Consider the following 27,190-nt stretch of genomic DNA (forward strand, 5'->3'; position numbering starts at 1 on the left):
GCCGTCTGTGCTTTCCTCTGTGGCTGCTCCATCGAAAATAGACCTTTTCTTTAACCCCATTGCAACTTCTGTGGTTAGGGGCTGTCGGTCAGAGGTGTGCTTATGGCTTTGTTCCTCTTGCGGCGAAGTCGGGAGAGAAAGTTCTCTAGCCATTTCCAGCATTTGTTCGTGGATCGTATAGTCCATCCTTTTAGAGAGGCTCCTTGGACCATGCGTTCTGAGTGCCTTGCTCTGTGATGAATGAATGTGAATATGTCTTAATAGACTCAATTAAAGTTCAGTGCCGGTTTAAAGCCCTGTGACACTTCCCCTGACGTACTCTGTGTGGAAAAACTCCATAGTCCCCGTAAGTAGCCACTGCTTTCCAACATGCAAAATGTTAGCTGTCTGCGGGAGCGTGGGCGTCCTGCAATTTCCTATTGGTGAGAATTGCTTTTCAAAGTAAAGGAGAGGGAAGAAAAGAACGAGCCCATCAGAACTCGCTGCTGCTGGTTGAATGTCGATGTGTAAAGTGGGCTTACTGCTTAGTTTTTGCCCTTCACGGACTGTGCTGCTTTCTATGCACATGCCACCCACGTCGCTAACTGCAGGCAACTGCTCACCACTCTGCTGAATATTAGCGCTTCAATAGGTAATGCCAACAATCTAGATTTGGGATTGGATTGGCAATGTGCCATCAATTTAGAAAATGCTTATTCTCACATTCCAGTTTGTCAACTCCACAGAAAATGCCTAAATTTTTTGGTAGACGATCAGCCATTCCAGTTGTATGCCCTGTCATGCAACCACAAATCAAACCCACAATGGTTTCCTAAAGTATGCCTGTGACGGCATCTAATTTGAGAAAACAATGTCATATATGTTTATTCATTGTTGGACGATAAGTCAGTACAATCTAGCACCCATAAAGGAACATAGTTGGCATTCATGCACAAATCCTGAACACCTAGACCCATCAGTACATTTTGACAAGTCTCCTCCAGTTTTAAGTAAACAACTCACTTGCTTAGGTGCCATTCTAGACAATAGAAATGGGGGCACCTTTCCTTCAGAGCAAAGCTAACAACTTTAGTATGTGAGCAGTAGAAATCAAGCAAGGCCCAATAGTGTCTCACATTTTTCTGTATGGGGCCACTCAAGAGCGTTTCGTCGATCAGTGGCATCAGCTGACTGGCCTGGGGGGGATGGGGATTTAGATCACACTTGAAGTAGGGCCCAACCCTGTGACTCTGGGCTCCCAAATTCCAATTGACCTCAACAGTGATACATGTACCGGGGGATCCCGACCCCTCCAATAATACAGCCTTTGACAGCATTGGATTAAAACAAGTACTCTCCTAATTAATGTGACCTCCATTTGAACCTATACACAAATCAGACTGGAGATTTATTTAATTGAAACTGTAATTTCGAGGGGATTGGGTCCTCCGACGTATTCCATATCTATGACGGTAATCACCACAGCTGTGCTGCTTCGGAAAATCTGTCTACGTCCTGCGTCGATGACGTCGATACGCTGTCCTCGAGGGCCTCCATCGAGCCAACATCACTGGATGTTATAAGTAGGATGCACGACGCCCGTAGCCTCAGTTCCGTTTTTTCCGCGAACGTGTTCGCTTCAGAGATGTCGGCGCGCCTCGACTCTTCTGAGTTCTGTTCTTTCGGTTGCTCGAACCTATTCGTTTGTGAAGTATATCTCATGTCTTCATCTTCTTCTACCCCGCGGCCCGGTTTTAAGAAGTGTCGGGACTGCGGGTCCAAGATGTCACTGACTGACACGCACAACGCTTGCCTCTAGTGCCTCGGGGAGGACCACGATATGGATGACTGTGTGGACTGCCAGTCGGTTACTTCGAAGGCCTTGCAGGAGCGAAAGAGGAAGCTTTCTGCAGGTAAGGTGGCCAAGCCCTGGAAGTCGAGGTCCGCCGGCCTTTCGACTGACAATTCGAGGGGCGACTCTCCGCATCGTCACCATAGGTCTGGGGGGTCTCGGTCCAGGAGTCGGTCCCGCCATTCTTCTGCCTCTTTGAGGCACTCACGGAAGCACCGGCAACGGTCGTCTTCCCCGTCCTCGTCTGAGGACTTCGCCCGTCGGCGGGTTGCTTGTCCCAACAAGCATTCCACTCCTGAGGAATGGGATTCCTTCCGAAAGGAGATGATGGCGATTTTTCAGTCGCAGGACTCCGGTCCATCCGCGTCGTCGAAAGACGCCGGCCGTGACCGTGCTAGAGACACCGCTCATACTCCTTCGGGCTCGAGCGGTCGTCACGACCACCGAGCGCCTTCGAGGTCCCGGTCGGACAAGGATGGTCGCTCTAGGCATGCCTGTTCCAGATCCCGGTCCTCAACGCCCCGAGACCGCGAGAGCCTGCGAAGTCTTCGAAGAAGACGTCGACGACCTTCGGCGCCAAGGTCGTCGAGGGACTCTCTCGAAGCACCGCCTCCGAGGAAGCCGTTGACGCCATCAGCGCCCAGGCTGTCGAAGGACACTCTCAGGGCGCCGCCCTCGAGGCCTGTGTCGACGCCGTCGAAGCTGCTTTGTCGGAGGTACCCCATGGCACGGTGGAACCCCCCAGAAAGGCTCTGGCCAAGGCAAAAAATGTCTTTGTCCCTTTTTCTGTGCCCTCTTTCCAGCCTCTGGATTATATTTGAGGTGGATATGAAGGGTCTGAGGAAGGTGAGGTTCCTGCAGAGGTTCCTGATGACCCCCTTTCTGGTCATAGCCAGCTTGAAGACCTGCGTCAGTCTTTGCACAACGCCAGTGGTCTGGACACCTCTCCGGAGGTGGAGTTCGGTAGGCCTGAGCCTGGCACGCACGCCGAGCCATCGTGCTGGCGCCTTATGTCGAGGGTGAAAGATTACTTGGGGTGGTCTGCGCCACCTGGGGATTTTCAGCAGGATGACCTGACTGATATCCTCGACCAAGGTCCACCGACTGACCCGGTGTTGCCATTCCATATGGCCTTGCAGAGAAGGGTGGCTGTGGCTTGGACTTCTCCGGAGAGTCTCCCGGCAGTGAGCAAGTCCTTGCCGAAGAAATACCACCCATCCAGTGGCGACCCCTGCTACTTGACCATGCACCCCACTCCGGAGAGTTTGGTGGTGCAGGCGGCTACGGCCCCAGCAAAGCAGGCGTCGTACCCTACCATCCCTCCTGATAGGGACGACAAACGTTTTGATAGCTGGGCGAAGAAAGAGTTTTGTCACGTTTCATGCACACTCTTTGGAACTGTGTTTCCTTAGCGGCTGAACATATTCCCGAACGGGGAGGAACGGGATGGTTTTCTTGCTATCGTGCAGGATGGCAAGGATGCCATGTGTGAGTCCGTTCAGTCAGGTCTGGACATGGTAGATTGCGCCAGCCGGTTCATGGCAGTGAGCACCGTAATACGCAGGTTTGCTTGGTTGCGGAAGTCGGGGTTTGCTCCTGATGTGCAAGCCCGGCTCCTCAACATGCCCTTTGATGGTGAACATCATTTTGGCAGCAAGGCTGACGAGAGCCTTGAGAGGTTGCAGACCTCCAAAGCTGCAGCAAAGTCGTTGAGCGCTGCAGTTCGCCAACCTCCGCCTTTTTGTCATAGGGGACAGCAATGGAGGGGAGGTTCCTTTCGATATTACTCATCCTTTAGTAAATCGAGATGAGCTGCAAGTCAAAGGGGCCATTTTAGGAGTGCCAGAGGTGGAAAACAGGGTACTTGAGGTGCCAAGGCCGCTCGGGCAGTTGCCTCTTCGCCCTCAGGCACTGCCGCAGCCTCTTCAGCTCAGTCATGAGGCCATATCCCATGGTTCGCCGGTTGGGGGAAGGCTGGCGCAGCCTCTTGTAGAGTGGCGTGCCATTACTTCAGATGTGTGGGTTCTCGGGTGCATAGCCCACGGCTACTGTCTTCCTTTCCGGCAGAGGCCTCATGACAATCCACCAGGGAATCTCTTTGAAGAGTCCGGATCCGCTCCTTGCGCAGGGCATACAATCCCTGCTGGAGAAAGGCACCCTAGAAATGGTGCCTTTAGCGGAGAGGAACAAGGGATGATATTCCCCTTATTTTTTGATTTCGAAGAAAGACTGGGGATTGAGACCCATAATGGACTTACGCGGTTTTAACAAGCTCCTCAGGAAGGACAAGTTCAAGATGGTTACACTCTCTCAAGTCCTCCAGGCCCTTCAACTTCAGGACTGGTTGGTGTCTCTAGACCTTAAGGATGCTTATTTTCATGTGCCGATCCATCCCAAGCACAAGACGTACCTTAGGTTCGCGGTTGGTGACTTGCATTTTCAGTTTCGGGTCCTGCCGTTCGGATTGACCTCCGCCCCGAGGGTCTTCACCAAGCTCCTGGTGGTGGTGATCATCTGTCAGTCACCTGCCACTCCCTTCACAAGCTGGGCTTCTCCCTCAACTTAAAGAAGTCCCACTTGACGCCAACTCAGCGGCTCCAGTACATCGGAGCAGTGCTCGACACATCCCTGGGGCAGTGTTTCCCTCCCCAGGTGAGGGCTCATCACATTCAGCAGATGGTGCATAAGTTTCAACATGCCCAGAGTCTCCCAGCGTTCGTGTTCTTGAGGTTGCTCGGCCTCATGGCATCCTGCATTCTTCTGGTGCCAGAGGCCAGGTTGCGGATGAGATTTCTGCAATGGGCTCCCAAGATGCAGTGGTCACAGACCCCATTCAGGTGCCGCCCTCGGTCGCCCAGGACCTTCTGTGGTGGGCCGTCGAAGGCAATCTGATGAGGGGGGGCTCCATTTTGGCTACCCTGGCCGGAGGTGACGATTGCGACGGACGCACCCCTCATGGGATGGGGAGCTCATGCCAACGAGTTGACAGTCAGCGGTCGTTGGTCTCCGGAGTCCAGACTCCATATCAATCTGTTGGAGCTGAGGGCCGTCAGGCTTGCCCTGAAGGCTTTTCTGCCGACTGTGTGAGGAAAGAATGTCCTGATTCTGATGGACAACACAGTGGCCATGCACTACCTCAACAAAAAAGGCGGGGGGGGGGGGGGAGGGTCACTTCTTCTGTGCAGGGTGGCGATGCAGCTCTGTTTCTGGGCCATCCAGCAGGAAATTTCGATCTCGGCAGTTCAGCTGTCCAGAGACGAAAACGAGATGGCGGACGATCTGAGCAGGCAGGGCGCAATCTCTCACGAGTGGGAGTTGGCTCAGGAGATTCTCCTGGAGATCTTCGCCCTTTGGGGGACCCCTCAAGTGGATCTCTTTGCCTCCAGTGTCAACCGGAAGTGCGAAAGGTTCTGCTCGCGGGAATTTCCTCCAAGAGGAGCCTTAGGAGACGCGTTCGTGGTGGAGTGGTCCTTCCCACTGCTGTATGCGTTTCTTCCAGTCCCCGTCATCCCGCAAGTGCTGCGGAGGTTACGGAGGTTCGGTTCCCGGATGATCCGCATTGCTTCGGCATGGGCCTGGAGGACGTGGTACCCAGACCTTCTCGACTTGTCCATCTGCCCTCCACGCCGTCTTCGCTACCGAGACGATCTGCTCTTACGGGAGGGGGAGGGTCAGGTTCTCCATCCAAAGGGCAGATCCCTCAACCTTCACGCTTGGCTTCTGAAAGGTTGAGGTACAAGGATTGGGACCTCCCTGAAGACGTGATGGAGGTGTTGCTTTCGGCCAGACGGCCGGCAACAAAGTCCCTGTACCGTTGCCATTGGAGAAAGTTCTGCGATTGGTGCAGGGTGAAGAATGTGGATCCTTTTTCATGTGACATTCCTGTGGTTCTGTCTTTTTTGCTTTCGTTAGCCCACAAGGGCTTGCAAGTGGGTACCATTAAAGGTTACCTGGCGGCGCTGTCCATCTTTAAGCGCTCGTCTGAGGAGTGTTCTTATTTCAAAATTCTTTTTATTTCTCAGTTTCTCAAAGGGCTCACTAACGTGTTCCCGTCATCACCTTTCCAGGTGCCGGGTTGGGATTCGAACCTTGTTCTAAAATTCCTAATGGGTGCTCCGTTTGAGCCTTTACATTCTTGTCCTTTGAGACTGCTAACACTTAAAACTGTATTTTTAGTTGTGGTCGCTTACGTTCGCAGAGTGAGTTGCAGGCACTTTCAGTTAAGCCACCCTTCACTGTGTTTCAGAAGGACAGGGTTGTCCTTAGAGTTCGTCCTTCCTTTCTTCCGAAGGTGTTGTCGGAATTTCATTTAAGCCAGAAGGTTATTCTTCTGGCATTTTATCCTCCTCCACATCCTGGTAAGGAAGAGGAGAGGCTCCATAGGTTGGATCCTAGGAGAGCTTTAAGCTTCTACATTTCACGCATGTCCTGGGTCAGAGTGGACGATCAGCTATTTATTGGTTACGCTGGAAGGCGTTTGGGACAAGCTGTTAATAAGCAGACTTTGTCTAGATGGATTATCTCGGCAATTTCTGAATGTTAGCGCTTCGCGGGTAAGGACCCTCCGGCAGGCTTGCGGGCCCATTCTACTAGGGGTATGGCTGCCTCTACTGCCCTGCAGAGGGGTGTTCCTATTCGTAACATCTGTGAAGCAGCCACATGGGCTTCGGTCCATACTTTTGTACGACACTACTCCCTAGATTCTATCCATGGCCAGGATCTGGCCTTTGGCAAGGTGGTCCTTTACTCTGCATTTTGATTGGGCATTCTATCTAAATTTCTGTATTCTAAATTCTTTTCCCATCTCCTTACGCTGGTACTGCTTTAGGAGTCTGTCATATATATGGAATACGTCGTCGGACCATCCCATCGAAAGAACGTTACCAGGTAAGAGAGTAACTTGTTCTTCTTGCTGTAAAATCAGTAAGAATTACTGTCCTTAACGCTATTTGTATGGCTATTCATTGGGATACATTAGCTTTACAACCAAATGCTGTTCTTAAGTTGTGAAGGATTTATCATGCTTTCTCAATTTAATATTGCAACTTTGCCTCTGGGCAAGGGGTTCTTAACATCGAGGCTGACTTGGAAGAGGAATCGCTTCATGTATACTGTCATGTCACCAAATGGCTAATGGCCCTCTTCCACCAATGCCACTGGTCCCCTCTATAAGAGATAAAGCCTTCACAACACCATGGCTATGCAGTGTTGTAATTTCCGAAATACCAAGACCAGTATTTTCAAAGCTCTACTGCATGGGTACTGACACTAAACCATATTTGCAAGTAAGGAAAAATCGGTTTGGGAGAAGCTAGTGCCCCCATGGTTGCATTGCAGGTATTCATGGTGAAGGAAGGTTCATTTTCTGTGAGGGTAACTCTCCAAGATAACTATCTATATCACAGTGCTAGTTGGCTCGCCCATCTTTCCTTGCCCTGTAGAAAGCAGTGGTCTCCATGGTGGAGACCGAAATGGAACTGAGGGGCCAGAGCTGAAGTGGGGTGGGGGGGTGCAGGATGTTTTGCAGCCATAAAGGAGCAGTTTTCTAATTCTTTATGCACCCTGTCAGATTTTAGGAAATATTAATAACGTAACAAACAAAGCACAAGTTTACTTAACCATGTTTGGAAAAGTGTTGGACCGGTGGAAATAAGCTACACGTGTGATGAAGTCACCCAGAATGGATAGCTACTGTTTTCTTGTGACCGGGCACCAAAGAGTCATCCCATTCATCAGAAGACTCCAATAAACTACTTCTTTTGGGAGTTTCGTTTCCAAAATGCACCAACAGTTCTTGTGCTTTGGATTCACAGAAAGGCAGTACAGTACAGTACAGTGTAATCTGCGTTTGCTTTATTAGTTCAAATGTTCTCCAGATGAGCATTGCGATTCCAGTAAGCCAGTAGCCTCTCCACATGGCTACTTGAAAGTGCTCGAACCTTAAGTTTCTATAGTATTTGAGATGATGAAGGAAGTGGGTGGTGGTTTTTGGCACATAAGGTTTCATTTGATGCCCAAATATGCGCACAATAATCGTTTTCTATTTTTATTTAGCTCCTGAAATCCTTAATTATGAACCAATCAGCACATCAACCGACATGTGGTAGGTAAAACCTGCAAATTGTGCCCTAGCCATTTCTTACTTGTGATGGACAGTGATACATTATTCATATTTGTTTTCCTATAGGAGCATTGGCGTGCTGGCATATGTAATGCTCACAGGATCATCACCTTTCTTGGGCGACGACAAGCAGCAAACATTCCTAAACATTTCTCAATTAAATTTAAGTTACTCCGAGGAAGACTTTGATGGCATCTCAGAGTTGGCAGTTGACTTCATCAAAACTCTTCTAGTTAAGAAACCTCAGTAAGTATGACCGTTAATAAATATAATTGTTTTTCGCAATACCTTTTTAAATATTTTCTTTTTTTGCGATGGTGGCTGAAGGTAGTAGTAAGCCTAAAAAAATGTATGTTGTCAGTGTAATCTGCAGAAGATTTAGTATTTGTAGTGTTGGGCTCTCATTAACTGTAAATGCATAGAAATGTTAAAATACTTTACAATGTTAACCATTCCACCTAATGCAGACCCTTTTTTCTGCTGACTAATGATGAGGGCATAGGTTGCAGACTGCCTTGCCGAGGTGGTTTTCAGATTTTCTTTTCACCCCGCATCCTGTGCAGCATGCCAGTCCCCATGCTACGCTCCAATTTTACTTTAACTTTCCTTGACTTTTCTCAAAAGGTTATTTAGTTTCATCTGTAAATTATGCTGCAGGCACACCTTTTTGCAGTTTTTTGTTAACAATTGACTGAAAATATTGTTTCTTCACTGAAGGAATTCCTTTCAGGGTTGTTGGAAGAGTGGTAGATAAACATCTGTTTGAAAGCCTCGCTCATGAGGGCTTCGTATAATGCCTTTATCCTGACCTTTCCTGTAGTGACTGCACCATTTGCTAGAGGTTTTCTCGTGAATCCATTAGATCTACAAAGGCAAATTCTCATGTTTCTTATTGAGGGGCCTTGTCTGTCCATTGAGGGCCAGGGAGGAGGAATCATCTTAAACTGTGTCCAACGGTTTTGGAAAGGGGTTGTTTTAATGAAAGAATACCCACTCAAGAAGAGTTCAATCTTTCATTTACCTTACTCTTACCATTTTGGCCTTAATTTCCCCTTCCCGTCGCCCATATGGTAGGTATCCAAGGGACGAAGAGGGATAAAGGCAAATGCCTGTTCCAGGAAATTGCACCAATGATTATCAACTGTACTACCACCCTTGGAATATAAAAGACTGCAAGGTCAAGCAATCTTCCATGATGAAACACAAAGAACATAGGCAATCACATTTGAATGACTTGGTGGTGGAGCATTTTTGATAGACCTATCACTGAAGCCCCCATAAACAGTCCTTTCAACCAGGCTGTCTTTGGGGAAAAAAAACAGCCATAAAGTCCTTGTCAGTAGTCTCATCAAGGCTCACTCAGCTCAAGTCTACTAATTAATTAACCATGCACCAACTAAGAAACTCTTCACAATCCACGACAGACGCAAAACCAGTTTTAGATGGTGCTGACAGGAGAACCAACTGCTAGCCATGCAACCCCTGAATCGCTGTTCATGGGTCAAAAGCCAATATGAAAGAAAGATAGAGGGCTCTCCGGAGATCAGTTTTCATTTGGCAGTTCCTGCCACCTATCCTTCCCTTACCCCCTCAGCAAGTTCTATACATGCCAAGATGCTTCATTCCAGTTATGATCACCTTGTCAAGTACAACTTTTTCTTTGCAATCTGGGACTAGATTCCCCTGATTTCACAATATAAATCCAGGACTTGCAAGTTCGAGAATAGAAAGAAAGAAAACGGGTTATTGAAAGAACAATAGTCTGGAATGCCAATTCCTCACCCTCAGTGCATTAGGCACTGGCACTGCCTACAGTGTCTGTGGTAAGGTGGGGGGGGATCAAGATAAACTGGAGGGGTCTCACTCAATACATATCTTCTGAACAGGGAGTCTGAGAAGCAGATGATGCCTTGGCTAAGTCCATGCATGGCCACAGGGAAGCAGCATCTAAATAAACAAAGCTGTTCTTTACATGTGGACTGGCAAGCATTTATTTTTTTGTCATCTCATCTTTTTATCCATATTTTAAAAAAGAAAAAATAGTGTAACAAATGTGCAACTTGTATTTTTTCAGCATGTATTGAAGTATACCATGTAGTTCTTTGATGCCTGTACTGGTTGGCTCACAGTACTAGTTGCTGCACCTCAAGCCATTGCCTGCTATCGCTGATGGCCCGAGCAATGTCTTTGCAGCCGTTAAAACAACTTGAAAGGGAAATAAATATTTTTAAGTCTCTCCCTAGTGTTACTTTACACAGCTTTTGACCTGCAAGCCATGACTGACAAACTGAGCCTTACTCTTAAACCATTTTTAAACTATTTATAAAATGCAAATTCATAAACCAATAAAAGCCTTGGACCATACAGCATTGGTCCAATTAACTATTCAACAATGCAGAAAAAAAACACAAAAATAATTCTAACTAATCCCACAATTTACCATCAAAAACAAGTGCACATGGTGTGAACATTTCCTGATAGTGATTATAGATGCAAAATACAGCAGATAAAAAATTCATGCCCTCCACATAGATACAAGGAACACCACCCGCCCACTCACCATATTGGATAGACAACTGGCAGGGATTTCAGCGCTAGTCAGTCTTCTTAACATGAGAATAATCCACAGTGGTAGAGGGGCCATTTATTACTCGTCCTTGAAGTCTTGGGGGAGGCGGTGTTGTTGGTGGGCGTAGGAGGGTAAGAATCTGCTTAGAATAAGTTCCTGTTCTCAAACTGCAGAATGCAACATCTTCATTGGAACAGAAAATAGCCACTCGTGGCTAATCGGCCAATAGCCACCAATGTATTGCCTCTCCTACCACCTCACTGAATAGTTTAAACACACTATCCCAATTATGGATGCAAGACCACACCAAGGGAAGGAAACCTGCATTCATGGCTGCCCACCTAGCACATCTATAGTAGGTAGTACAATACAATCCATCCTGTGCAGAAATTATAAGTATTTTTTTGTGACTGTAGTTCAAAGTTACCTCCCAGATTTGTCTGCTAATGACCACTGATCATCACTAATCCCATATCCCAAATGTAATTCCTAGATATCCTTGATCCATGAACCATGGTACACCTCCATGGCACCCACTTGACACACACGCCAGCATGGTATATGATATGATATGATAGGTTATTTATAGCGCGCTTAGTACCCAGAGGTTGCTAAGTGCAGACCCGGGGATCGAACCTGTGTTTCTCCATGTCGTCCTGCTTCCAAGGAGAGCACATTGTCCCTGAGCCATCCTCCTGAGACTTTACAAATTCAAGAAAGAAGCATGCCCACACTGCGCTTAGATAGGCAACGTTCTAGGGGGTCCAACTTGCTCAGCTGGGTGGGGGAATCTAGTCCAGAGATCCGTAACAGTATACCTACATCTGAAATGTACACAACCATCTAATGGAGAGAAACCACCTCGATTTTTGAACTCTTCCAAGGTCAAAAGTCTCCCATCCACTAAGAGAATATGGATATCTGCCTTAACTGCCCTGAAAAGCTTTTCATGTTGGTATCTGACAGTAATGGGGCAAATTGACACCTCCCCTCTGGCCTAACCCGAGCTCTGTATGTTTCACGAGCGACAAGTACCACACGAGACCTAATTAAAGCTGCCATTAAATCATCAGGTGTAACTAAAGCCCTTTCCAGAAATGGATGCAAACGATCTAGTAGGGTCTCAAACCAGTAGGATGCATTTAGTCTTAACCCATCCAAATGAGATGTAGAAGTAAACAATGCAGTTGTGAAAGAAAGGTCTGTGGTACATTAGTATATTGAGAAAAAGATCTAGGAACAGGCAAACATACCACCATCTCTTAAGGCATATCTAACCGATCATTGACCGTGGTAACTTAATCCATCACACTTTGCTTGAATACCACCTGGTAGTTTTGGTTAAAAAAAGGAGCTCTACATCGCCACTGATAAATCCCTAAAATCTTGAATTCTTTCTTCCTCTATGCAGTACATGAGCCGTGAATGGAACAGTCACCACTGTCATAAGTCATTCAAATTGATACCTATTGATCCGCTGAACCAGAATGTATTGCAAATCTTTCCACTTCATCGAAAATTAAGGGACGTTCATATTAGGGTCCTTGATAAATAATAATCATCTGCATGTGATTACAGTACAACTTTGAGATTAAATTGAAAGTCCTTTATATTCATAGACCTCCACAAGGACCACAGTAAGCACTTCAATGACAACAGCAAATAGGAGAGAGGAGCGAGGACACCCCTGACAAGTACTTTCTGCACCAAAGGGAATAGAAACAAACCCATGTGTACAGACTGGCTGACGGCGCTGAATAAAGTAGTTTAAGCATTTAACCATAGACATGTCTCATGCATGCCTTTCATTGGAGAACAGAGAATAGAAAAGACAATTCGACCGAATCTTATGCCTTCTCTGCATCTAGCATGGCTGGATCTGTTGCGGAATTCTAATGTGCCGCCTCAAATGATAGGGCAGGAACATGTTCTGGATAAGTCCCGGCTGATCTGCAAGGGCAACATTAGACACCCAAGGAGACAATCTATTGGTCACATTCTTGGCAAACATTCTAGGTAGCCAGTGAAAATGTTGCCAGCATAAATGTCATTGAAAAAGATGTGGTGAAAATACTGCTGCAGTGAATAAGTAGGCAAGCAAAAAGCAGTCCTAAATATGCGGCTGAAAAGTAGCCAAAAATGTAGTGCTGCTAGGGTATGTTGCCAGCATAAATGTAATCATTGAAAAAGTTGTGGTGAAAATACCTCTGCAGTGAAAAAGTAGGCAAGCAAAAAGCAGTCCTAAATATGCGGCTGAAAAGTAGCCAAAAATGTAGTGCTGCTAGGGTAGTTGCGGTTAAGGAGGGTTTGTGGGCTTGCGATTGCCTGATTTCGGATTTGGCTATGGCTTAGGGTAAGGGTTGGGGTTATAGTAAACATTTTGGTTAGAATTAGGGTAATAGTTAGGGTCAGGGTGGTTGCTGCAGGGCTGGTGATGTTTGGGTTTAGTTGGTCGTTAAAGTAGATTAGGTGTCAGGGTATGTATTATGGCAGGGGTTATTGTAAGGCTTGGACTAATGGTTTAGGTAAGTGTTTAAAGTTTAAAGTAGGATGGGGTTAGGATAAACACAATGGTTGGAGCAAAGTAATCATTTGGGTAAGCTTGGTTGCAGTTAGGGTAAGGCTAAGGTGAGGATTAGAGCAAGGGTTTGGGTTAGGACAAGGTTGTTAATTTTGGTGACTTGGTGATGAGGTAGGAGTTGGGGTCTCTGTTCATTTTCCATTGATTTTGTATTGAAGATGCAAATAAAAAGCTTTAGCATGCTGAAGTGTTAGTGTTCTTTAAGTGTTCAGAGTAGTAATTAGAGTTACAGGAAGTTTTAGGAACGGTTGTTGGGGTGATGGTGTAGGGGTTTTATTATAGCTTTGAGCCTTCATTAGGGTTACAGGCATGTACCTTGGTGTATTTGAAAATAGCTTGCTTGGCAACCTTATTACTGGAAACCTTTTTACACTTTGCATTGATTTTATTGAAGGACTCCATTTTTTAGAACAACTTTTTGCTGGCTACATGTTCACATGACTACATTTTCCTGGGGACGTTTTCACATACAACCACATTCTATAGTCCTTATTTATCAAAGAAATAGGGGGCATCGATCTGCCTGTTTTTATGATCTCAAACAAAATTATTAAGACTTCACTCTTGTACTACAGCAGCCAACCTAACTCCCAAGCCTTCTTAAACATTGGTAGAAGATGAGTGACAAACCAATTTGAGAAAAACCTTGTAAAGATCTACAGAAAAACAACCTGGGTCAGATTTCCTACGGCTAAAGCTTTCAATTGCTGTTAATAGGGCTAATCACAGCTTCCCTTTTGTGCACTTTTAGGCACAATAGCAAAACACTTTCCAGAAACAACTCAATCTGCTTCAAAGATGGTTAAGCACCTATACAGAGAAAGTAAGGGATCAGTGATCCATCCTTTAATCTCATTTGTACTTTGTTGAATGTCTGCATCTTCCTTCAACATAGAACCAATGAGGCTTAAACAGTGGCACCACCACTTCAGCCACAACTGTACAGTAATCCAAAAAAGTGCATAGAAGGTGCACTCCCTCATAAGCCACAGGGCAATCTCATTGGACCTAAGCACCAGATCTATTCTCCAGGCCAAATGAACCAAAGAATAGGAAAATTCTTGAGCATCGGTATGATCGTCTCTCCAAATATCTCGGATCTGCAGTGATTCCTTAGACTGGCCTATCACCTGAGCAGCCAATGTCTGCGCTCCAACAAACAAATTTGAACATCTGACCAAACGCATTAGTGTAAAACTCAGTGTCTTAATATTAACGGTTGTAGACCATTAGGTCATCAATGGTTCCCAGAGAACTGGCTACCAACTGCGACCTACAATTTGGATCAGGTGCCATTTCTTTTAAATTTCAACAACTGATCGATCACAATCTCCAGTGACTGGTCTTATTCGAAAAGTAGAAATGGGAACCTGAGACTTTAGTCTCTTATCTAGAAGTGGTCAAGTGTCTCTTTTAGCTCTTTTAGAAAGACCAGATTAATATGGTGACAAGAGGTCTGAGAGAACCTTGCTCCCCTTTATGTGGTGGTCCAGGACACTGCTATTCTATGTAAGAAATCTGGGATGATGGGTAAAACAGTGTTATCCACCATCAGCAGCAAAGACAAGGGTGATATTTTCAGCGCCCATTGCATAAGGGCATACCAGCAGACGATCAGATAATAATAAGACATCCGCCAGCAAACCACTACTTCCAAACCTCCACTGACTCATAACTAAGCCAGTGCCCCCCCCATCCCTCCCACCCAAATGTGACCAGCCATAAAAACAAGAGGCAACTGCCTGCAGAGGGACCATAGAGCTGTCTTACACCCCAATCACTTTACCAAAATAGAGACAGGAAAGTATCTGTACTTGATCCATCTGAGAGAGCACCTAAGACCAAAGCCACTCCCCACTTTTGTAAGTGAAAATAGAACCAATGACACAGGAAGCCAATTTGTCATCCTCTGCCTCTGATGTCGAATAAAGAAGACAGTGTGGAAAACCAGAGTACCAGAAGGGGAATCTTGGTTCCTTCTCTGGAGTTGATGGTCCAAAACAGTTGCCTTTTTGGGAGAGTTGGAAAATGCAATTTGCATTCACATTGCAGAGTCTCTTGCAGAATCCAACATTGAATTTCGAAGTTGCATTTCACCCAATAGTTGCTTCACTTCAACAAAGGACCAAGAGATTCCTTCACTGCTGAAGTGAAGTCGGCATCAATGGACATTGGACAAACCCTGATATTGAAGAGCACCTTTCTTAGTCGCAAGTCTCAAAATTTTATCATCATACATAAGGTTCTAGATTTCTTTCGCAATGATAGGGAGAGCATCAGGGACTGGCTTGGGGCCTAGCGGACGGTGGGCATACTCAACAAAAAAGGATGAATGCTGCTCCTTGTCAATGGGATCTTAAATACAGCTCTATATACTGTCCTGCTTCCAGCCACATAAATTCAGCAACCTGAGCTCCCGTATATTGGCACACCATGACCACATCTTCAAACCTCCATTCTTTGCCTGCAACGCTTGGATGGATTACTATTTTTCCATAGCAGTCGTAAAGGTAGTATGGTGTTCAAGATAATCTGCTCTATCCTCAACCACAGACAGGACCTATGCTTATAAATTAGTTGCTGCTCCAAGTAAACTTTGCAAGATAATGATTCCAACTTAGTTCCCATGCCTTCAGTATCTGAATTACTTTACCTAATCTCCTCAATCTAACCCTATGGCGAAGTGGAATACTCTGTGCACTGCAGGCCAGCCATGTATGACCCTCCACCTAACTTTGTGTTTTTTTTAATCGAATGTAAGGCAAGATTGGGATTTGTCATGCTTCCTGATGGTGACAGATAAAGGTCCAACTTAAAGCCAGTTCATAAGAAAGGCAAACACTGCCAGGGCTCTGTATGCAGTAAGTGTTAATTCGTATAGTATGCTCCTCCGAAGAAAGGGGATGTTTCATGGATTGGATATGTATCCCAGTTCACTGTAGCAAAGAGCCTCTGGTGAAGCAGTATTACCTTCAGGAGTGGTACAATGAAAAGAGACTGTGGAGCACCACACTGCGTCAGGGAACCAGCACCTGCCAAGTGTAGCCCTCCATAGGAACAGTAGATCATAGGGCTAGTCGTGCCAGAGCCCCAGCACTCCAAACCACTTGAAAGCAATCATAGGCTCCAGGGCCTGCTCACAGACAGTACCAGTGCGCCAAGATGCCCTGACACTGCAAACATCTAAGCCAGAACAATTCATACCTGCAGAAGCACATTGGCATGCAACAAAAGGTGGCTATTGCCAATACAACCTCTGCAGTCACTGGACATGTATTGGGATCCTTCCCGGCTCAAGACTTAAAGTGGACCCGCTGGCAATAGAAGTCATCGGAGGAACTGGTACAGCGCAGGCTCACTGCCAGTCCTTAATACTGGCGTGCCCCTGTGTGCACCAGTAGAAACCAGGTCCTACTTCACCACCATCACTAGACCGCACTGTTGCGCTCTTCCTTACGGCTCTCAGGGGAAGACAAATGTGGCAACACAACCTCCAGCTTCCAAACATGCTGAAGGGACAGAAAAAAGGCCAGGATTATCGCTGGATTAATGAAGGGTGTCTGCAGTTTTCAGCAGTGCTTGTTCATTCGGGAACCATCGCAAAGCCTTCTCTCTAGCATGCTGTGTGCATACATGGGCATGCATGCATCTGCAATCAGTGTCTAAACGTCCTCCGTGGCCTTTCAGAAACATGTACCTATCGAGGTTATCTTCAAAGCAGCCATCTGGGCGTCTGCTTTCTGCTCTCATTACTCGATGGCGGCAAGCTATAGGGCAAATGCTCAATTCGGCCAGACTTATGTGGCTAAGTGTAAGGTCTTTCCAACTTCCTGTTTTGATACATTGCTGTGGAAGCTTCCATGAATATGGGAGAACGGGGACAGGACATGAGTACTTAAATGTCAGTGTATTGTAAGCGGGGTCCATCTCCTTTCCACCATACACACTCCCCCGCAACGACTGCCCTGGACCACCAACCCTGCTAATAACAGTAAGAGTCCACTATTTATCTGAATAACTTGATGAGGAACTGGCAGTTTGTTTTGGAAGAGCATGTGTGAAGGTACATGTGTGGGGATGCACAGCGCTGCCCAAGATCTGCGGTCCTGTGGACAACCTCCCAATATAGTGATTTAGCTATTGTTTTGAGCAGTGCTCTTCAGAATTTTGCCCCAATTATTATATTTTAGCCGCTTAAAAAGGTGATGGTCAGTTGCTGGGGACCTCTGGTTGCAGTTCAAATATAAATAGCTTGATAACCACGTCTTGATTAAAGTATGTACCCAAATGTTATGATCACTTGAGGAGCATGCCCTACGCCAGCATTTCCAATGGATATAACTGTAACGGGCAAGTGCAATGGTATGCAAAGAACATTGGCTTGGGAACTGTGTGTATAGGCTTTTTTCAAGCATCGATTACAAATTGAGAGAATCCAAGGCGCGCTTCTGACATTTATATACGTTCCAAGGGATGAAAAGGAGCATGTTCTCAGGGGACATCAAAATGATAGCAGAGGGCGGCGTGCATGGAAAAGAAGGCTCACGTTTTCAGCAGGTAGTTCAGTTTATGGTCGTTGATGTTGAGGCACGTTTCCCTTTGTGGCCAAAAAAACGTATTTAGGAGATGCTTTCGGAACCATGTGTATGACCCTTTCTTCTCCTCCTAGCAGCACTCTAAAGTTTGGTAAAGAAATGATGGGCAATCATCTTGTCCCTGCACGCTTGTTTACAATGAAATGCTTCAGTGCTGAGGCTTTTTGCTAGAATTTTATATTTGATAAACTGCTAGCGTTAAAAAAAAACTTTTCAAATACTGCTGTGTGGAGTCTAATAGATGTCTTGGGCCATGTTTGGTAGGGTAGTCATGTAGAATCTCTACCGTTGGTGTCAGATATTTCCTCAACTTCCATAATATGTGATGGCACAGCGTTACGCAGTAGATGGCCTCGATCAATGCAGACTCCAGGAGTAAACCAATGTAGGAATGCCATTTCACAATTCTGTGTGAATGAGGTATGTTGTCTGTTCCTTTGTGTTGAAGGGGAGCATGTGCTCTCGTTTGCATAAGCATTCGCAGCAAGGAGGTGCTGCATCGCTATACAGTTAGAATAACCCGGGAAGAATACCCCACGGTAAAAATGATATTTAAATAAACCCTCTTAAACTAAAAAGGACCATTTAAAAATGTTATTGCGTATTTGACATTTTGAATGTGTATTAATCGTAAATCACAGGCAGCCTCCTGGGTAAAGGCTAATGCCCGTAAATGTACCCCGCATGAAGCTTGAGCCTTTCTTGGCAGATTCAACCTGCGCCGTGGTTTTCCCGTGGCATTTTCTGATGCGTCAAACCGTGCCTCGAAACTTCGCGCGAGTGTCACTGTCCATTTGGGTGGCTCAAAACAAAGAGCGTCATTTTGACCAGCCACTTGGAGCACTCGAGCCACCTATACACAGTTTCTTGGGGCTTTAAATGGACTAGCTCCCTTCCTGCTTTATTTGTGCGTTTTGTTTGACTGCTGACATCTGAGTGGCCAGTGTTTGACTGCTGACATCTGAGTGGCCAGTGTTTGACTGCTGACATCTGAGTGGCCAGAAGAGACTCACAAATTGGTGGTTTTGGAAAGCGTTCGTTTGTGGTGTTTTTTTTATTCCTATTTGAACCCGTTTTGTCTGTGGTTTGTATTTCTCATCTACTTTGAACCCTGCCTTGGCCCCTTTTCTCTGTTCTTGGCCGTTTTTAGGCTCTCTAATCTTCCCTAGTTTTACACCCTTACGACCATTTAAAAGTAAAATGAAAACAAAAGAACCCTTTCACATTGTGAGTCATGATAAATTCATTTGTCAGTCTGTCACTTGTCGCATTTCACAAATGGGTATTTTAGGCAGGCGAAGAAGGTGAAGAGCTGGACTACTTCAACCTCCACATCTCAGGTTGAAGTAGTCCCACAGAAGGGCATCGGGTAATATTGTCCCCGTATGTGTCCTCCCGCTCCCTTTAAAACAAAAAAAAAAACTAAAAAATCACTGACAATGTCTCCGCAAAAAAAACACGCCATTCTTGCATGGGGACTTTTTTTGTGGGGACATTATCACATGGAACCGACAGGAGACTGAGCTTAAAGTCGCCTGGTCATTGGGTGTCGGTGCCTGAAAAGGGGGCAGACTAAGCAGGAGAAGGGGCATGTGCTATAGTCCTTTAAAGAGGGTCATGTCTGGGCACGCAGAGCTCCAGCAGTGACTGTTGCAACAAGGGAGTGGTGAATAACTCATTTTGTGCTGGTCACGCTGTAGCAAGTGACCTTCACCGTCCCATTCTAGACCAGCCCACACATATTCTGCACCCCCTTTTCCGGCCCCTGTACCGGGCCCTCACAGCCTGACCCACTGTCACCATCGTTACCACCCCTAGCACTGGGACATCCTGTTGGTGGTGATTGAGTTCAGGGTGCACCATTTCAGCAGGCTAAAGGAGAGAAAGTGTTGAAGAATGCAGGCACATATTGTCTGCATTGCCCGTCAGTCCGCATAGCTGGATCTCATGGCTTTGGCAGATGCCATGGAGAAGCACGTGCTCCAGCAATAACCTATCCTCTTACTACCTTTTTGCCCAGTCAACTTCAAAAGCAGAGACATGGACAGCTGGGAGAATCCAGAGAAAATGCAGGAAGCGCTCAGCTGGTAGGTAGAGACAAATTGAGGCAGACACCCCTATGTTGGCTGCACTTGTTAATAGAGCCAAATAAATTGAGGATAAAGGAAAACTAAAATGTGTTTTGCAGTGCACACAAATAGTACTGTCGGCATCTTTCCAGGTGTCCCTCTGTCTGTGTGATCGTAACTGACCGTAAATGGCTTTCACTCAAGTCCTCTTCTGAAGAATGTGGTGTGTGATGGGTATTTCCTCCAGCTGTAGTCTTCGGGGATAAAAATAACCTCTCACACGTCTGTCAATAAGGCATATCCTGTGGTCCGAGACAATAGCCCTAACCATGTTAAATACCCATTGACACTGCATGCTCGCCAGGGGGGAGGTTAGGGTTTTAACAGCGAATTCAACAAGTGCAGGTGGCCACACTGATGCCCTTGCAGAATTGTGGTCGATAGTCATCACTACCCAAGTGGCATGAGTCGAAAATGGGTATCGGCGATCTGGTCTGCAGTTCGCCCGCAAAAGAAGTCTTGCGGGAACCCAGGTGCAAATAGCAAGTCAGACAGGAGGAGGAGTCTGCTGTCACATAGCCTCTTTTTTCAACTGCAAGGAAGCGCATCTTGATTCCCCCTGAACTACTGTCAGAAATTGTAGAATGAGTACACTGTCAAGAAACCTTTACCTGTCGCGTGTGCAGTACTTCCTGCTTTGGCCGCCTTCTCTGCCTACAAAATGCACATGTGCCCAACACTGCTGTGGCGATTTCCCCTGCCTATACAATGCTTGCGTGGCTCTTTCTGTGTTAGCCTTCTCTTCCTACAAAATTTTTGTGCGACTAATACTGCCTTGGTGTGGTTCCCCCTCCAAATTATGTGCCTACGAACACCCAAATCTTTTACTGTAATTCTCTAATTCTACCTAGGGGTTATTGATTTAATACTGGTCTAACCTGCACTTTTCCCTAATTGGCCAGTATTCTGTGTTGCTTCTGCCTCTTTCCAAAGTCAACCATTGATTATTTAAAGCCAGTTGTCCATCTCCAGGCCTCGTGGCCCGGAATCCTGACTGGTTTCACGTTATCCCTCATTAATATTCATGAGAATAAATGGGCATACATTTAGAAACATTGTTTGCAAATTATCCCATGAATATTAATGAAGGGTATACTGAAAACCAGACCCGTTTCCCACTCTGGAGCCCTGGAGTTGGACATCCTAGGTCTAAAGCTTCTACTCTCCTGTCTTAATATAGGCATGAGGTCAATTCACATAGTTTAAACCTCGAACGAAGGTCAAAAAATTCGATCTGGCTGAACTGACCAAAACCCAAGATTTTTTTTTTTTTAGTTTCACAAGGGAAAGTGTAGGTAGTGGACAAAAGTGGAACATTTCGGGCATGGGGTTGGGGGCAGCTGTCCTCCCCTTTGATGGTAAATCTATACTGTATTAAATCTATAATGTAGTAATAAAGAAGTAATTTATACATACAAAAATGGGCTACTGTTTGCACAATTCTATTATATAGTTTGTAACACCACACAAAGCTGTGTTAGTTTAGCATTCATTCACCCCACCAACTAAAAACACATCCTGCAAAAACACAGAAATGAAATGCGTTTTCAGTAACCAAAAATCTTTTTAAAAATGTTGTTTTTACTGTCTGCCGCATATGACTCCAAAGAATGTCTGGTAGGGGCAGATCATGTCCTTGTAAGTTTGTCAGTGGGGGATTCTCTGTGCTGCTATATGGCACGCAAACCAAAAGTGGTTCCTTTCAAAAGTATTGTGTATATGCAAATTAACTGGTATTGACGGTGTGGGCAAGGGTTTTGCATGGCAAATCATTAATTTCATAAACACCCTTCGACTATAGCATCATTGCCTTTGATGAATGGTATTCAAGGATAGGCTGTAGGATGTACTTGTGTGCACAAGGGTGTACCTTAATTTTAACATGTCTACTATTTTCTAACAAGATTAGTTAAATTGGGTTATTTTAACATAAACCCACTACACAACAGTTTATTATTTTGTAATTTATGTAAAAGATGTCTTCTATAATTCACTTCTGGCATTTTTGCAGCCTCTGGTTCTAGGAAGCTTGTTAAAAATGTGTATGCAGGTCTGCTAGATTCTATTTCATAGGTTTTGACACCTTTCATTAAACATTTAGAAAAATAGAAAAGTCGGGGGGCGCTGTTGCGCCGAAGCAAGATGGCCGCCTAAGCATAACGCTCCTGACGGATAGAGCGACTGATCCTCATTTTCCCTTTCATAACGCTGCCTACACCTTGCGGCGCTGCCGACGATCCTTTAGGAACCTCTTTGCTGCATCCCCACGAAGTTTCAGCGCGGAACGCGCACTGGGCGCCTGACTAACTCCTCCAGTTTTGCCTGCGGCTGCGGCTACCCGCTCTCCCCGCCCCGCGGGTCCTGCGACCGCGGCTCTCACCCACCTGAGAGCGTGGTGCTGCGGGCTGCTCTGGGACGCTGAGCCCGCGAGGCGCACCAGGCTGCTGTGGCCGACGGGGTTGCTCCCCTGCACATCTGCATCTTGCGGAGGTCTTCCTTAGCCCGCTGGTCCTCCCGTCCGGGCCGCGGCCCCCCTGCATCGGCAGCGTCTGTGAGCCGGGTGCCCCGGCGCCACTTCCTTCAGCACCGTGACTGCCTTGCCGGACTTCGCTTCGCCGGCCTCCCCCCTGCCGCTCCTCTACACGGATAGCAGCATTTGACTACGGCAGAGGTCTTCAAACTGTGGGGTGCCAGAGCCCAGCATGAAATGTAAAATTAAAAAATATATATATATACTGCCCACCTCACCCAGCCCAGTGAAACACTGAGCACTCCCTCAGCTGCTTTTTCTAGCTGAGGGTGCTCCTGGGCTGCCTGAACTGTCAAAGGGAAACTGTTTGCCTTTGACAGTTCATTTCCCCAGCCGCATATGATCACTGAGCCATGCAACGCTGGGGGTGTTTTGCTTCGCCAGCCTTGCATAGCTCATTGGAAATGCTGGCTGGGGCACTGCATGTATGTATGTGCGAGGGGGTGCTCCTGCGCCTCGTCGCACATACGGGCAGAGCAAACTGGAGCGGGGCATTTTAGCAACCAAGCGAGGTAAGTTTATGGCGATTTATCTTTTATTTAAATGTGTAGATGTGTGTATGCTTGTGTTATGGGACTGTGGTGGGAGCAGGATGGCGGCAGCACTGGGATAGTGGTGGGAGTAGGGTCGGGAGAGCCCAGAGTCTGTACTGGGAGTAGGGTTCGGTGACGGCGCGCAAAAGGTCATAGCGATTTCTACATACTGTCCATCTGGCACTTTTGGGGGGGCCCGGCCTGCCCATACTTTGCTCAGGGGGGGCCCAGGCCAAAAAAGTTTGAAGACCACTGGACTACGGCAAGGCAGGGGGTGCGGGGGAGTGTGTGTGCCCAGCCCCGGCGGTCCCTGGGCCCCCCATCTGCCGCCCGCGGACCCAACGGCCCACTATCCTCTCTCCAGCTATAGCTGCAGTTACTCTGCTGCTCTGGGGTGCGCGAGCTGGCGTGGCTAAGGAGCTTGCGCCGGTGCTGCTCCCCCGCCCGTGGCCCTTGGGTTGCCTTTCCGGATCCTCTCATCCACACGGTGCCAATGTCTCCTCCTGCTGGCGCCCGCCTCCTTCTAGGATACTGGCTACGGGCCCCTAACTTCAACTACTGCTGGACCCTAATCCTGGGCTGGGTGACCCACTGCAAGACACCCTGTCGCCAGCTCCACTCCTGCGCCACGATCGATTGGCTCTCCCCACCCCTCTTGACTACGCTGACACGTGCCTGGGATGATTTGGGGGGGCCTCACCGACCGCAGTGACATTTACCATCTAGGTGTGCTACCCGGTGCACTTGGACCCACACCTGCAGCCTACCACTAATTGCTGCTGAACACCTTTTTTCCGCCTGCCACAGGAACATTGGCTTCTCACCTCCTCACAGCGATGCAGCTATATTAAGCCACCTACCTGTTGTGCCCCTATTGTTCTCAAATACAGGACACCAGGTTCTCGACCTCGCCAACTCTCTGCTCCCAGGGGCCTCCTGCCACCTCAACTGGACTGAGCTATACCCGTGGACCCACTCGCTACCCCACTCCTGCGCTAACCGTGCATACGCCCCACACCCCTTGACCTAGGGGTGCGGACCCGCGTTGGCACCTGGTTTACCTTCCCCAGCTCCCCCGCAGTGGTTGGAGTGCTTCATCTTGAGCTCCGCAGTACCTTGTATGTCCCACCCTGTGCCAGCAAACTGTGCTACGTCTTCCTGCATCACGTCACCGATCCAACAATCCAGTGTCAACATCACGTCTGGATCACCCCTCCGGCCCCCGTGGGCTCGCCACCTGGCTCTGTGTGCCCTGGTGGGGACCCCCTGGTGCTGCCTCCAGCGTCACTAACCACAGTCCTCGCCTTGCCTTGATCGGAGGGCCTGCCTGTTATATCCATACCGGGCCCTGGGTGCCGGCCACGGCCTGTCACCATGACCAAGGGAGCAGGGGCTAGCAAGAAGCAAAGCTCACTAAATATGTTTGCTAAGACGCCCTCCAAGCCGCTAATTGACCTTCCGGAGGGGTCGCCGGCCGCCACAGCATCCTCAACCCCTGATGACTCGCAGAAAATGCTGGAATATATGCACGAGGGCTTCACTACGCTTCACACTAAGTTAGACGATATGAACGGGACCATCTCATCTATAAAGGCCCATATCGAAAGAACAGACAGTAGGGTTGCTGAGATCGAGACAAGGGTTGGCACACCGGAGGACGACCTGGGTCTCGATGGTCGAAAAGAAAAATGACGACCTCGAAACCTGCTCCAGGCAGAATAACCTCTGCATCGTTGGCATACCAGAGGACAACATCAGGGAGCCCATGGAGGATTACGTGGAGCGAACCCTTCTAGCACTCCTTGATAGCCCCAAGCTTTCGGCACAATTTGCGGTGGAAAGAGCTCACCGCTCCTTGACAGCGAGGCCCAGGCCGGGTGCCCCACCCCATCATAGCCAGAATCCTCAACTTCCGTGACCGTGATGCCCTGCTCCGGGCGGCCAGGGCCAAGGGAGAGCTGCATCTTGGGGCGGCAAGGATACACTTGTACCCGGATTAATCTGTGGCTGTGCAACAAGAGCGTAAGACTTTCCTTGTGGTCAAAAAGAGACTTCGAGACTTAGAGTCAAGTACTCCATGCTCTTCCCCGCCAAGCTGAGGATCGAACATTCCAATCAAACATACTTTTTCACCATCCCAGAAGTGGCTTTGAAATTTATAGACTAACGCATTCCTGGTTGATCGAAACGGTGCTGTCAAGTCTCATGTTTTTCAATGGTTATCATACCTAGGCCACGTGGCGGGACCGCCATGGCGCTTCCCCCCCCCCCACGATGGCCACTTCTCTCCGTAGTTTATTTGCTGTTCAGTTTGATAATTGTTGCTCCATTACTTCTCTGCGTAGGTGACCTTCGTGCCATGCTGTCACATTGTATGCAGTAATATCCGCTTCTTGTTGGGCCCCCGTCTCAGTGCCAACCGGCACTACAACCCAGCCACTTCTGTGATTATACCCCGATACCCTGCCTCGCCCAGACTAGGACCTCACCCAACTCTTTCGTAGCCGTGTCAAGGCACATGGCTACACCCCACACTCCCATGGGTCCTTTGTTTTGGTTATAGACCTGGTCCCGATGTAACCCGTACCCACTCCAAACGCCCTGCTTTATCCTACTACATAGCATAACTCTCCTTACGCTCTTTCTGGTCCGGCGCGCCTTCGCCCGGCTGCTAACAGACCCTCAGGCGTCGATGCCTAAAAGTTTGGTTGTTTTGGTTGTGTTCGGGTTTCGTCCCACTGATTGGGGGAGGGATCTGGGTGGGAGGCGGGGTGGGAACATTATGGTTTAAAAAGTCTTAACAGCCTCCAGAGGCGCTGCATACCCCGCGCCAAATCAATTCATATATTTGGTCAGTCAATCGCATACATCTAGGGTATACGCCTTTCATTTTCCAGAAATCCACTTTTACTTATTCCACCATCACCCCCTCAAATATGGCTGACACTACCCTGACCTTTATGAGCTGGAACATCAGGGGATTAGGCAATTACAAAAAGATGCGACGGATTCAGCTCCACGCTGAACGCCACGGAGTAAAGATCCTATGTTTACAGGAAACCCACGCTCGCTCGGAGCATGTGAACGGTTCGCTAAGCAATGGGGCCCCCAGAGATATTGCACTAACTATTCCCCTCAGAGCCGAGGCACCCTCACCCTAATGCATAAAAGTCAAAGTTTACGTGTCAGCACTCCCACATAGATCCACTTGGAAGGTTTGTGTTAATCGCTGGTATATTACAGCATCAGGAGATAGTCATCCTGAACATATATGGTCCCAACGTCGACGACCCTGACTTCTACCTCCACCTGGCCACTCTACTTGAGAGCTACCCCCTGATTCCTATTGTATGGGGCGGGGACTTCAATACGATACTAGATGTCACCCTAGATAGATCGGGTTCTCGGCCTCGCCAACTGTCTAGGGCAGCATATTCTATCCTGACCTCGCTCCCCCGTCTGGCACTGGTGGATGCTTGGCGTCTGATGTATCCCGAGGACCATACATATTCCTTTTATTCCTCAGTGCATGATTCCCACTCTAGAATAGATAGATGTCTTATCACAGACATACTGATTAGATGTATAACTCACTTGGCCATTCTCCCCAGCACACTATCAGACCACTCACCGGTACTTATCTCCTTAAACTGGGGATTAGACGCCAATAAAACCAGACAGTGGAGGATGAGTCCCCACGCGCTTCTTGACCAGGTTTTTCGCCTCCGAGCTTGAATCCTCCATTGAGGAATATTTTGAGATTAACACAAGCTGTGCTCTGGGAAGCCTTCAAAGCACACACGAGAGGGTCGCCATCTCCAAGAGCAGTGGCATCCTGAAGGGCATCTGTGCCGACATCGCTACCAGCGAATCAGCCCTATCCGTCTATGAATCCCAATACGCTGTGGATCATTCCCCGGCTACTTTAGCAATGCTGGGTTCTGAACTGGACAGGTTCTGTGGCCTTGCAGAGCGCAAGGTTAAGTTCTTGGACTCCCCCTGATCGGCGAGGAAATACGGCGAGGGCGAGCGCCCCGGCAGAATGCTAGCTAGGCTGCTACGTCGCGAATTCAGTGCCCCAACATACCGGCCATTGCTAGACCGGATGGCACACTCGCCACCTCTCCCCTAGACATCAATTCTGAGTTCCTCGCGTTCTACACCTCCCTGTACTCAGAGGTTGATAGTTCCCAGATTTCTGAAATCGATTCCTATTTAGAGAACCTCCCTTTGTCAGTCCTGTCAACCGACGCTAGCACCTCCCTCGAGAGGCCCTTCACCCTAGAGGAAATTGTGGAGGC

General features: G+C 47.6%; 1 protein-coding gene across 1 annotated transcript in view; it reads left to right on the plus strand.

Annotated features, from left to right (window-relative positions):
* Positions 1-27,190, plus strand: part of STK17A (serine/threonine kinase 17a) — a 211,402-nt gene that overhangs the window by 175,497 nt on the left and 8,715 nt on the right. Inside the window, exons 5-6 of the mRNA XM_069613308.1 lie at positions 7,886-7,934; positions 8,019-8,198. Of these exons, the coding sequence (XP_069469409.1) occupies positions 7,886-7,934; positions 8,019-8,198 (229 nt within the window). The remainder of the gene's footprint in view (positions 1-7,885; positions 7,935-8,018; positions 8,199-27,190) is intronic.

The sequence above is a fragment of the Ambystoma mexicanum genome, chromosome 5p (genome assembly GCF_040938575.1).
Source record: "Ambystoma mexicanum isolate Mex_15411 chromosome 5p, UKY_AmexF1_1, whole genome shotgun sequence".
Taxonomy (NCBI): domain Eukaryota; kingdom Metazoa; phylum Chordata; class Amphibia; order Caudata; family Ambystomatidae; genus Ambystoma; species Ambystoma mexicanum.